Source organism: Balaenoptera physalus (assembly GCF_965194825.1).
Source record: "Balaenoptera physalus genome assembly, chromosome: 11".
Classification (NCBI taxonomy): domain Eukaryota; kingdom Metazoa; phylum Chordata; class Mammalia; order Artiodactyla; family Balaenopteridae; genus Balaenoptera; species Balaenoptera physalus.
The window spans coordinates 33,100,385-33,114,233 of NC_138896.1; the positions used below are offsets into that span (position 1 = coordinate 33,100,385).

The 13,849-nt window shown below is 37.7% G+C and overlaps 1 protein-coding gene across 13 annotated transcripts in view; it reads right to left on the bottom strand.

Moving 5' to 3' along the window:
• The window catches only part of UBR2 (ubiquitin protein ligase E3 component n-recognin 2), a 122,942-nt gene that overhangs the window by 20,475 nt on the left and 88,618 nt on the right, over positions 1 to 13,849 (bottom strand). For 12 of the 13 annotated variants that reach the window (XR_014251194.1, XR_014251195.1, XR_014251196.1 and 9 more), the window contains 7 exons: positions 12,203 to 12,351; positions 11,736 to 11,791; positions 8,150 to 8,246; positions 7,825 to 7,892; positions 6,464 to 6,599; positions 5,848 to 5,938; positions 4,343 to 4,473 (listed from right to left, as the gene is read on the bottom strand). Coding sequence is in view for 9 of the 13 variants with exons in the window: in XM_082414617.1 (XP_082270743.1) it covers positions 4,343 to 4,473; positions 5,848 to 5,938; positions 6,464 to 6,599; positions 7,825 to 7,892; positions 8,150 to 8,246; positions 11,736 to 11,791; positions 12,203 to 12,351 (728 nt within the window). In the remaining 4 variants the exon portion in view is untranslated. Of the gene's footprint in view, positions 1 to 4,342; positions 4,474 to 5,847; positions 5,939 to 6,463; positions 6,600 to 7,824; positions 7,893 to 8,149; positions 8,247 to 11,735; positions 11,792 to 12,202; positions 12,352 to 13,849 lie in introns of those variants that run through there. The other variant, XM_082414620.1, reaches the window with a different exon arrangement.

Below are 13,849 nucleotides of genomic sequence, written 5' to 3' on the forward strand. Positions count from 1 at the left end.
ACTAACAGCCATAAAGGTAGAGATTGACAGTAACACAATAATACTGGGAGACTTTAACATCTCATTTTCATCAATGGACAGATCATCCAGACAGAAAATCAATAAAGAAGCACAGGCCTTAAATGACACATTAGACCAGATGGACTTAACTGATATTTATAGAGCATTTCATCTAAAAGCAGCAGAATACACTTTCTTCTCAAGTGCACACAGAACATTCTCCAGGATTGACCACATGCTAGGCCACAAGGCGAGCCTCGGTAAATTTAAGAAAACTGAAATCATATCAAGCATCTTCCGATAACAACGTTATGAGATTAAAAATAAACTATAAGAAAAAAACTACAAAAAACACAAACACATGGAGGCTAAACAATATGCTACTGAACAACCAATGGATCACTGAAGAAATAAAAGGGGAAATAAAAAAATACCTAGAGACAAATGAAAGCACAACGATCCAAAATTTATGGGATGCAGCAAAAGCAGTTGTAAGAGGGAAGTTTATAGCAATACAATCTTATCTCAGGAAACAAGAAAAATCTCAAATAAACAACCCAACCTTACACCTAAAGCAACTAGAGAAAGAAGAACAAACAAAACCCAAAGTTAGTAGAAGGAAAGAAATCATAAAGATCAGAGCAGAAATAAATGAAATAGAGACAAAGGAAGTAAGAGCAAAGATCAATGAAACTAAAAGCTGGTTCTCTGAAAAGATAAACAAAACTGATAAACCTTTAGCCAGACTCATCAAGAAAAAAAGGGAGAGGACTCAAATCAATAAAATTCGAAATGAAAAAGGAGAAGTGACAACAGACACCGTAGAAATACAAAGGATCATAAGACACTACACGTGGCTATATGTCAATAAAATGGACAACCTGGAAGAAATAGACAAATTCTTAGAAAGGTACAGTCTCCCAAGACTGAACCAGGAAGAAATAGAAAATATGAACAGACCAATCACAAGCACTGAAATTGAAGCTGTGATTAAAAATCTTCAGACAAACAAAAGTCCAGGACCTGATGACTTCACAGGAGAATTCTACCAAACATTTAGAGAAGAGCTAACACCTATCCTTCTGAAACTGTTCCAAAAAATTGCAGAGGAAGGAAAACTCCCAAACTCATTCTATGAGGCCACCATCACCTGGATACCAAAACCAGACAAAGATACCACAAAAAAAAAGAAAATTACATGCTGGGACTTCCCTGGTGGCACAGTGGTTAAGACTCCGCGCTTCCAATGCAGGGGGCCCGGGTTTGATCCCTGGTCAGGGAACTAGATCCCACGTGCATGTTGCAACTGAGAGTTTGCATGCCACAACTAAGAAGCCCGTATGCTGCAACTAAGGAGCTGGTGAGCTGCAACTAAGGAGCCCACCTGCTGCAACTAAGACCTGGCACCACCAAATAAATAAATATTAAAAAAAAAAAAGAAAAAAAAAGAAAGTTAGAGGCCAATATCACCAATGAACATAGACACAAAAAGTCTCAACAAAATACTAGCAATCTGAATCCAACAATACATTAAAAGGATCATACACCATGATCAAGTGGGATTTATCCCAGGGTACAAGGGTTTTTCAGTATCTGCAAATCAATCAGTGTGATATACCACATCAACAAATTGAAGAATAAAAACCATATGATCATCTCAAAAGATGCAGAAAAAGCTTTTGACAACATTCAGCACCCATTTATGATAAAAGCTCTCCAGAAAGTGGGCACAGAGGGAACATACCTCAACATAATAAAGGCCATATACAACAAACCTATAGCTAACATCATACTCAATGGTGAAAAGCTGAAAGCATTTCCTCTGAGATTAGGAACAAGACAAGGATGTCCACTCTCACCACCTTTATTCAACATAATTTTGGAAGTCCTAGCTATGGCAATCAGAGAAGAAAAAGAAATAAAAGGAATACAAATTGGAAAAGAAGAAGTAAAACCGTACCTGTTTGCAGATGACATGATACTATATACATAGAAAATCCTAAAGATGCCACCAGAAAACTACTAGAGCTCATCAATGAATTTGGTAAAGTTGCAGGTTACAGAATTAATACACAGAAATCTGTTCCATTTCTATACACTAACTATGAAAGATCAGAAAGAAAATTCAAGAAACAATCCCATTTACCACTGCATCAAAAAGAATGAAATACCTAGGAATAAACCTACCTAAGGAGACAAAAGATCTGTACTCGAAAACTATAAGACACTGATGAAAGAAATCGAAGAAGACACAAACAGATGGAAAGATATACCATGTTTGTGGATTGGAAGAATCAATATTGTCAAAATGACTATACTACCCAAGGCAATCTACGGATTCAATGGAATCCCTATAAAATTATCAATGGCATTTTTCACAGCATTAGAACAAAAAATCTTAAAATTTGTATGGAGACACAAAAGACCCCAAATAGCCAAAGCAATCTTGAGAAAGAAAAACGGAGCTGGAGGAATCAGGCTCCCTGACTTCAGACTATACTACCTATAGTCATCAAAACAGTATGGTACTGGCACAAAAATAGATATATAGATCAATGTAACAGGATAGAAAGCCCAGAAATAAACCCACACACCTATGGTCAATTAATCTACGACAAAGGAGGCAAGACTACACAACAGTGGAAAGACAGTCTAGTCTCTTCAACAAATGGTGCTGGGAAAACTGGTCAGCTACATGTAAAAAAAATGAAATTAGATGGTTCTTTAACACCATACACAAAATAAGCTCAAAATGGATTAAAGACCTAAATGTGAGAACAGATACTATAAAACCCCGAGAGGAAAACATAGGCTGAACACTCTCTGACATAAATTGCAGCAATATCCTTTTCGATCTGTCTCCCATAATAATGGAAATAAAAACAAAAATAAACAAATGGGACCTAATTAAACTCAAAAGCTTTTGCACAGCAAAGGAAACCATAAACAAAATGAAAAGACAACCCACAGATTGGGAGAAAATATTTGCAAATGATGTGACCAACAAGGGATTAGTCTCCAAAATTTACAAACACCTCATGAGGCTTAATATCATCAAAACGAACAACCCAATCAAAAAATGGGCAGAAGACCATTATATAGACATTTCTCCAAAGAAGACAGATGAGAAGATGTTCAACATCGCTAATTATTAGAGAAATGCAAATCAAAACTACAATGAGATATCACCTCATACCAGTCAAAATGGCTATCATCAAAAAATCCACAAACAATAAATGCTGGAGACAGTGTGGAGAAAAGGGAACCCTCCTACACTGTCGGTGGGAATGTAAATTGGTACAGCCACTATGGAGAACAGTACGGAGGTTCCTTAAAAAACTAAAAATAGAGCTATCATTTGACCCTGCAATCCCACTCCTGGGCATATATCCAGAGAAAAACATGGTCCGAAAGGATACACGCACCCCAATGTTCATTGCAGCACTGTTTACGATAGCCAAGACATGGAAGCAACCTAAATGTCCATCGACAGAGGAATGGATAAAGCAAATGTGGTACATATATACAATGGAATATTGCTCAGCCATTAAATAGAATGAAATAATGACATTTGTAGCAACATGGATGGACCTAGAGATTGCCATACTGAGTGAAGTCAGTCAGAGAAAGAGAAATATCATATGATATCCCTTATATGTGGAATCTAAAAAGAAATGATACAAAGGAACTTATTTACAAAACAGAAAGAGGCTCATAGACTTAGAGAACAAACTTACGGTTACCGGGGGGAAGGGTGGAGGGAAGGGACAGTCAGGGAGTTTGGGATCGACATGTACACACTGCCATAATTGAGATGGATAACCAACAAGGACCTACTGTATAGCACAGGGAACCCTGCTCAATGTTATGTGGCAGCCTAGATGGGAGGGGAGTTTGGATATATGTATATGTATGGCTGAGTTGCTTTGTTGTGCACCTGAAACTATCACAACATTGTTAATTGGCTATATTCCAATATAAAATCAAAAGTTAAAAAAAAAAAAGCAACAAAAAAACCACACCTGAATTTGTCATTTTTCACTTTTTAAAATCTGAACAACCCTGTTTATGAATAATATACAATTGAACAATTTTAACATCTGAAAGCAAAACAAGTACATTTTTGTACATGTACAAAATCAGTACATTTACTGACATCCAAATAAAATCAGATATTTACATAAATATGCATCTAATTCTATAATCTGTACATCACCATAGTCAATTAGCTATGACCTAAACTTTTAATAAGTTTTCATTTTTGCAATGCACTTTAATTCTTAACTTGCTAGAGTGAAAGACTACATACATTTCCTACATTTTGAAAGAAATTAGAAATTACCTTGAATTTCAGGTGGGGAAGGAACTCCATTTAAGTAATGGAAAAACAAAGCAGAACACCTAAGGAAAGGCATGATTCCAGCTCTGACATTCCTCAACAGATGCCAACCAGAGTGCATTTCCTTCAAGGCACTGTGAAAGAGAAACATGATAACTGGGAAATGTCATTAAAAAATGGTCATTCTAGTTATAGCACAGTGTGAAAACAGACAACTACTATTTGGAATTGATAGCACGTTGGCTTAAAAGGTATGGGTAGCCCTAACTATTACAGGACGTCAGGTATAATTGGTGATATACCCTCCAATGCTGTTATTAAAATTTATAAAAGTTATATAGCTATATAAAGAGAAAATCTGGAAAATAAAAAAACTATCCACTATTCTATAACCTTATATCAGCAGGTATTACTTTGGCAAACTATTTTCATACTAATCTGTCTTACACAGTTGTACTTGTAACATATAAAATTTAAAATTAACATGATTTTCAGATCATAAACCATAATTTTATTGGAATTTTAATATTCTGGATAACATCAATCATAACCTACACTAAATTACTTCCCTGTAAGCAAACTCTTAGATTGCTTTAAATTCTTTGCTAATATAAATAATATCAGTGTACATCTTTATGTCTATAGGTTTTTCTATATGTTGGATTATTCTGCTAGTGTGGATTCTCAGAAATGGGATAACTTAGTCAAAGAACAAACAGTATGGTTCTTGACATATACTGTTAGAAAGCCAAGTGAAGGGACTTATCTGGTGGCTCAGTGGTTAAGAATCTGCCTGCCAATGCAGGGGACACGGGTTCAAGCCCTGGTCTGGGAAGATCCCACATGCCGCGGAGCAACTAGGCCCATGCGCCCCAGCTACTGAGCCTGTGCTCTAGAGCCCGCAAGCCACGACTACTGAGCTGGCATGCCACAACTATTGAAGCCCACATGCCCTAGAGCCTGTGCGCTGCAACTACTGAGCCCACGTGCCCCAACTACTGAAGCCTGTGTGCTGCAACTACTGAAGCCCGTGTGACTAGAGCCAGTGCACCACAACAAAAGAAGCCACTGCAATGAGAAGCCCGTGCACCACAAGGAAGAGCAGCCCCCGCTCGCCGCAACTAAAGAAAGTCAGCGCGCAGCAACGAAGACCCAACACAGCCAAAAATAAAAAATAAAAAAAAAAAAAAGAAAGCCAAGTGAAACTGTCGTAACCAAATCACAATGACTCCAATAACATGAGGTTCTAAGAATGTCACTGCACTCCTGCCAGCCCTGGATATACCTTAAAAATGTGTGGGAAGTGCTGTATATTACTCCTCTCTCAGAGATTTCCAATCATGTTAGTATATTAAAAGTTGAGAAGTCCTGCAGGTCACTCCCCCATCTCTTATTTTAAACATGTCAACAGACAGCAATTTCCCTTATTTAACAAATGAATTCATTTTTCATACTACCACCTCCTAATATTTGGGGAACTGCCTATCATGTAAAGATTACGACCTCACCTTCCTGTATACTGGTGAAGTGTTTTATACAAAGCAAGAACTGCTAATTCTTCTTCCCCAGAAGCATTTTCTTGATCCATGCCATTCTCTTCTGAAAGATAAGGCAATATTAGTACTCTGTATTTGCCTACTAAGTGGATTGATGATCACACCATTTAAGCACTCAAATATATTCATACACTCACATGTAATATGAAAACACTCTCACAAAACACACAGAACTTTAATCCCTCAGGTCAGAACATAGTATTGATCTCCATCCTAACAAGGAGCCCCTTAGGGAGAGGAAGCCAAAGTGCCTCAGGGTGCCAGGCAGCAAGCGGTGAGTAGAATCTGTTAAATACACAGCCTGTGGTACTCAAATATTACTAAACTTATGAAATAAAAAAATAAGTAAAAACATTCACATCACTAAGGTTTTTAACAGAAGGGAAATTGTTTCAAAAAATTTCACATGAGGATAAACAGAATTTTACTGTTTATTTTACTAATTACTACTACAAGTAGCCTAATTATAGTTTATATATTACTCTCATCCAAGCACCTTTTCCTTTAGTACTTTTTTTTTAAACTGAAAAAACTCCAGTACTTCAAGAATCTGACAAAAAGGAGTTACCTGTACATGAGGTAAGTAAGATCTGTATGATGTGTGCCATAGTAACCAGATGGAAAATGTGAAGGTCCCCAGTGCCAAGGCTGATCCCTGAAAAATCTTGACACTGCAATGCCGGGAAGGCGAGCACCAAGCCCACCTGGATACCAAATACAGAAGGTCAGACGGAGCACCTTTCCTTTCACAGCTGAACACGTTTCCATTTTCTTAATGTGATCTCTTTGTGAGCTCAGTCCCTCCCCTTAAGAAATCTCTGTTCTTAAAGGGTACACATGTTAGAAATTCCACTAGGATTGACTAAAGAAAATTATTTAGAGCGTTATTATTTCATTTGATGGGCATTATTATTTCGTTTATCCAGTGATTCCCCTATATACAGTTTATTGTTAATAATAACAAAAATAAAACTTGAAATCTTTCTAGGTAGTGAGCAATGGAAAAAAGCATGAGTTTTGGACCCACAAAGATCTAGGTATGAATCCAAGATCCTCTTATGAACCTTTTAGACAATTCCTTTGAGTCTCAGTTTCCCTGTTGGTAAGCTGGCGATAATATACGTGTTTTTAATACCTCAGTAATAAGGATGTAAGGACTAAATGAAGATGAATGTGAAAGCAGTCAGGTATACAATAAATACTAGCTCTATTGTTAGCCTCCTGCTGCCTGTATGGTGGTGTCAGTGGTGGTGGTTTTCAGAGGAGCAATGGGAACAATAACAATGGCTAACATTTACTAGGGACACATTGCTCTAAGCTCTTTACATTGATTATCCCACTGAGTTTTGACACAGTTATATCAGGTAGGTATTAACCAACTTACAGGCACAGAATATGATGCCCAAAGAGATTAAGGGGGCAGCACTTGGGGCTGCTGTGCGTGGTGGTACACTCAGTGTCCTGAGTAAGGGGACCTGGTTGAGGTGGGGCTGAACTTCAGCCTAGCCAGTGCTGACCTGGCACCACCCGCACCTGCTCAGAAGACATGACTTTCCCTAAACCACACAGAGAGACTGCTGCTAAGCAGTGTTACCAGAGGGCTGTATCTGCCCCAAAGCACCGTATGGGTTGGCAGCAGCCCTTACTAGTGTTTTTTACTTCTCTAGAGTGAAAAGCATAGAGAGGTTACATTACTGACCTCAGCCACAAGGCAAAAATAAGACAGATTGGATTAGACACCCAGGTCAAGTCTCTCAACTGGATTCCTTAACATTTTCTTTTTGAGGATCTTCAGAAAAGAATTATACTCAGAAGCAGTAAGAATAATAGGCGATAATTCCTCTTGTCTGCCTCTGCATTACTCATCAAGTCTAAGATAAAGCTATATAATATGATAAAAATTTCAAACACAAATTACAAGATACCCACCAATAAATGAAACATGTCGATATCTAATATGCATGGAAGGTCTCCGTGGTTGTCACCAGGCACCAATGCTAATGTTTAAAGAAAAATACATGAGCACATATTATATGTCAATGTAAGTATTAAATTATTTTTAAAATGCATATAATCTAGTTTAAATTTATTTTTTGCAAGCTATATATGAATTCATGAGCTAGAACTTGTATATAAGACAAACAGTATTACCAAAATATTTCTTTCAAAATGGAGGGAAGTTTCACCACTAAAAACAAAACTACAGAAGATGAGAAATTATCATAACATATATGGTACATGTATTAATACTCACATGCAAAAAGTTTACAAAAGTGTCCTTGTACCACTGAAAGTGATGCCACTGTCCAATGTGCTGCAGCAAATCTTGTTAGTGACCTAAGACAGTCATCCTGAAATAAAGAGATGACAAAATTAACAAAGAAGCCAGCATATGAAGTAGTTCTCCTCTTTCAGGAATGTTAGTTCAAAGCACAGCTAGTTGAAGTAAAGCTGGATGCACAATGAAATCTCTAGATGGTATGGAACTGAATCTATGACATCTTTAATGGCATGTCTCTAACATGGAATGCATGGAATGGAAAATATCTAATTGTATGCTGAATAAAACAAGGCTGTCTCCTGTTACCATGCTGCTAGTTCTCTGTGGAAAAGTTAAGACGGACACATGCGTCAAGACAGACAGCAAACAAAAGAGACTCCCAGGAATGTGATGCAGTATTTCTTTATATTTAGTCTAAATAAATACTCTAAAATGTGGGAAACACTTCAAATACTGGGGAAACTACGTGCAAGAAGATGGTTGTACAAAACAGGGTGCCTGTAAACATCAAAAACTGTTATGGAGACTATGTAGGAACAATGAGAAAACTCTTAATGTAAAGTGAAGAATAGAGTAGAAACAAAACTACATGTAAATATCTATTATAATAAAGTATAAACATGTAAATGAAAAAGACAGATGGGTGATTGACTTAAGTTTTTTCTTCCTGCTTAATTCTCTATTTTCTAAATTTTTTGTAATGTTGTTTGGTTCAATAGATATTGAGGACCTACCATACGCTAGTCTTGGTTTTGAAGATCTCAAAATGAAAACTCACTCCCCCACCCCCTGCTCTCAAGGAGCTCACAGCCTTGAGGGTGGGAAGGAAAAGAAAAGGGGGGGAGGGGACAGCTAAAGGAGGCAGCATCACAGACGAGGTATACCCCACTTCATGGCTCAGAAATTTCCCAGTGAAGGCAAAGCTTGAAGAACTTCTTAAAGAGGAGTCATCTGCTTAGGGCACTCGAGCAGAGGCAAAAGACTGGGACTAGCATTTGGGGACCAGTAATGATTCTGCAATCCTGGCCCATGGATGTGGGGATTGGCAGGAGTTGAGTGATAATGGAGAAGTAACATTTAAGAGATATGATCAGGGTTACTTTTTAGAGAACCTCTCTGATAATATATTAGGAGAGAGTGAGATTCAGGGTAGAGACAGTTACAATAATCTAGGCAAGAAAAGATATAGGGGCTGAACCAAATCAGCAGAAGTAGGAATGGAAGAACTAGGACAAATATGCAGGAGAGAAATTCAACAAACTCTGCTGATCAACTGGATACGAACATCCAGACCAAATGATGCATCCAAAAGGACTTGCAAGTTTCTGGCTTGGTCACCTGGATGGACAGTGGTGATATTACCTAAGACTCTAAATATAGGAAGAAAAATTAATTTGGATTGTTCAGTTTGAGGTATCCTTAGGAGATCCAGGGAAAAAAATGAAACAGGCACTGAGAGATAATAGATCTGGTTTAGAGATAAACAGGTGGGAATCATTTGGATATAACTGGAATCAGAGACATAGATGGGGCTGACCAGGGAAGAGTATCAGATGATTGAGTCATGGGCCAAACTCTGGGGGTTTAAAATAACATTTACAGCACAAAGGAGGGAAAGCAGACTGAGAAGGAGCCGCCAGAAAGGTAGGGAGAAAACCAGGAATGTCACAGAAATCAAGAGAGAAAATGAGTTTCAGAAAGAAGTAGTTATCAGAATTAAGTAAATAGAATGTCAAATAAGGGCTGAAAAATGCCCACTCACAATGATAATGAGATCATTTGGTGAACTTGGCAAGAGGTGTTTCCGAAAAGTGAGAAAGTGTTGGCGAGGGGTGGTGGTGGTGAAGCCAAACTGCAGGGAGGGAGTTGAAAAGTGAAGAGTTAGCAAGAAATTGGAGCCAGAGTATACATTATTGTTTAAAGATGTTTCGCTGTGTATAAAATTTCTCTTAGGATGTGAAGTGAAATTAAAAACTGTAGGTGCTATTTATCTGTATTTAAACATTTTTCATTGCATGGTGAAATAAGTGAAATATGCTTTAAAATGGCTTGCTTGGTCATAAAAAGGAATAAAAAAGCTAGGGTGATAGAAGATAATATTGAGGGCAAGAGTAAGAGGAGGAATAATGGAGCACACTTGTGAACAGGGCAAGTGCCAGGAGTGAAAGAGGTAGAAGAAGGGATAACTGATGGAGAGGGGATGGATTCCAAACAATAGATGGAAAGATAAGCTACTTTTCCCGGAGGTCCCTTATCCTCTGATATAGGAGGGAAAGGTCAGTGGAGAGGTACGTAAATTTGAAAAGTGCAAGTCAAAAAAATAGAATGAGTTCGTCCCTAATGGCTATATACTTTAAAAAATTAAATTTCTCTTATGAACGTAGAAAAAAAACTTAGATAAAATATTAGCAAATCAAATATAATCATATACAAAAAGGATACTCTACATGACCAAGTTGGGATTATTTCAGGAATGCAAGGTTGCTTTAACAATCAATATAAACAGATTACACAAAATCATATTAGCAGAAAAACAGATGAAGAGCCAACAGTGTACCAAAGAGGCAGAGTGAAGTACACAGAATCAAGAAAATGTGTAAGAACTGCCTTAAAAACCAGACAAAATAAACTCTATTCTATACATTTGTGATTGCCTTTTCAATATCAGCATACTTACCAACTCTTATTTACTGTAGCAAAAGAATGTCAGTCAACATTGATAGTCATATCCCAATCCATCATATATCACAGTTAAGAACACAGGGAACTGCTATTCTGCTGATTTACCACAAAGATACAATTCACGGCAGTTTTAATACCAGGGTCTATTCCTACATATTCCAATTTAATAAGTCAAAGTGACCAGGTATCTGTATTTTTAAAAAACTCCAAAGAGTTAGGGCTCTTACATCAGTGGTTCTCAATCCTGGCCTCGGGGTGGGGGGAAGCTTTTAAAAAAATATTAATGCCTGGGGCCTATCTCCAGAGATTCTGATTTAACTGACCCATAGTAGGGCCTAGGCACTTTTAAAAGCTCCCCAGGTGATTCTACGTGAATAAAATTACATGCACTTTTATGATTATAAGTTTGAATGGTTAAGTAGAAGAAGAAGCTGACACTAGCTACATTGGAAAAATTAGCAAGCTTTAATTGTATATTCCTTCACTTTTCTAGGCATTAAATGTACTGTTTTGACATTAATTTGTACTTATTTACATGTTGCTTATAATGGGTAGTCAAATGTGGTAGAGGGTATGTTCTGATCTCTATTTCCAACTACGGCACTAAAAATTCAAGAACAAGCACTTTGTTTTTAGTTCCCCATCCCCCCATCTTTTCACATGTTTAACCAAAAGAGATGAAGTCTATTTAAAAGAAAAATAATGAAAAATTAAATTATAAACATTACGTCTTCAGTATTGTTACAGAAAATGGGTTTTACCTCAAAAGGAGTGAACCTATGCTTAAATAACCATTTCAGGTTTTTTGGATTAAAAAAAGCAGAACAATCTAATTTCTACTCCACCATTCCATGAATTGAGTAAACTGATAACTTACCAGTCTGCAAGGCAAAGGACTGAACAACGGTTTATCTTCATCACTTAAAATTCTTTCTGAGGATTAAAAATGGTAAAGATGGTAAATTTTATGTTTTGTACATTTTATTACAAGTTTAAAAAAAAGTAAAAAAAAATTCTTTCTCCCGAAAGCACAATATTGTCAGGTTTTAAAATCTTTAAGTCATTTCACAAGAATTAACTTTGAGTAAGAAGTAAAAATGAGGAAACATTCCCTTAACTGACAAGAAGCTATAACCACCACTAAAATGAGTTCTCTGTTGCTGTGGTTAATTTATAAACTGTCAATCTAATATTTTGTCAGCACACTACATTTCCTGCTCCAAAGTCTTTATATTATTTGATATTGTTGCCCACTTTAAACATCTCTGTTTAAATACAGGATTCTACACACAACTCATGTCAATGTATGTTTGAGATTTAAAGACACAACTCTGAATCTCTTACCTATGCTTTGGATGGTGTACGCGCAACTACCCCAGCACATTATGGGGACACGGGGATCCTCTTCATTGGGATGAACCTTTAGTCCCACCTTATAAGTAGCAGTTCCAAATGTTGTTAGCATTTCTTTTATGCTTTCAGAATAAGGATTCCTGAAGTGAACATGTACAGGATTAGCTCAAAACAATGTGCTCACATCAATCAAAGGGCTCAGTTTCTTAACAGCTATTTTCTATGTTGGAACTGAACCACTGAAACTACCTAAAGATAGTTGTATGAAAAGGGGGAATGAAAGACATGCAAACGGTCCCTGCCTGAGAGGGGTTATGCTCTACTTGGGTTGGCAGCAGTGAGGCACAGGCCTGAAAACAAGGTATTAGGGTGAAGGTCTACACACTGAACTATTGGATCCTGGACCTCTTCCCCATCTCAAGAACATGAGCAATGTGTACCCACTGCCATAGATTTTAGTTTCTCCAGTGAAGAATTCTCAGGAAAAGTCGTTTTTACACATTGACATTTGGGGGTCCCAAGTGAAAGACTGGTGGGGGCCTGATCACCTCATTGTGAGGCTCATAGGTCAGCAAGCTCCAACCTGCCCACCAGGTATCCAGTGAGCTTCTTAGTGCCTTGTTCTTGAAGTCACCAAAGGACCAATAAATATTTAAGAAAAGAAACATCAAAGACATAAACACCAAAATAAGCAGAAAAAAGGAACTCAGGGAAAACAGAGACAGGGTAGAAAACAACCAATTTATAAAAAAATTAGGGGACTTCCCTGGTGGCGCAGTGGTTAAGAATCTGCCTGCCAATGCAGGGGACACGGGTTCGATCCCTGGTCCGGGAAGATCCCACATGCCGTGGAGCAACTAAGCCTGTGCGCCACAAATACTGAGCCTGCGCTCTAGAGCCCACGAGCCACAACTACTAAGCCTGCGTGCCACAACTACTGAAGCCCATGGACTTAAAGCCTGTGCTCCGGAACAAGAGAAACCACCACAATGAGAAGTCTGCACACCGCAACGAAGAATAGCCCCTGCTCGCTGCAACTAGAGAAAGCCCGTGTGCAGCAGTGAAGACCCAATGCAGCCACACATACATACCTACATACACACCTACATACATACATACATACATACATACATACATACATAAATAAATAAATAAGGGGATCAGTCCAAGAGGGCCAAGAATGAACTAACAGTAGGACTACCTCAAAGAATGGAAAAACCAAGAGGAGAAAATTATCTAAGGAACAAAATAAAACATTCCCCAACCTGAAGGGTATGAATCTTCAAAGAGCCTGTTGAAAACGTGGCGAAATGAATGAAGAAAGACTCACATGTCAAGGAATATCACAGAGAAATTTCAGAACATTGGTAATTAATGAGACAATAACAACAGCTTCCAGAAGTAATAAAGTTACAAAGGAACAGGAATCAGAATGGTGTTAATTTCTCAGTGGGTGCCAGAAGTCAGTAAACACTGCCTTCAAAATCTAGATGTAAAGTTACTTCTAACCTATAATTCTATACCCAAACCATCCATCAAGCATATGGATACAATAATAAATGTATTTTCAGACATGGAAAATTTAACACCCAGGCACCTTTTCTTAGGAATCTGCTGAGAGATGCAACATGAGGGAGT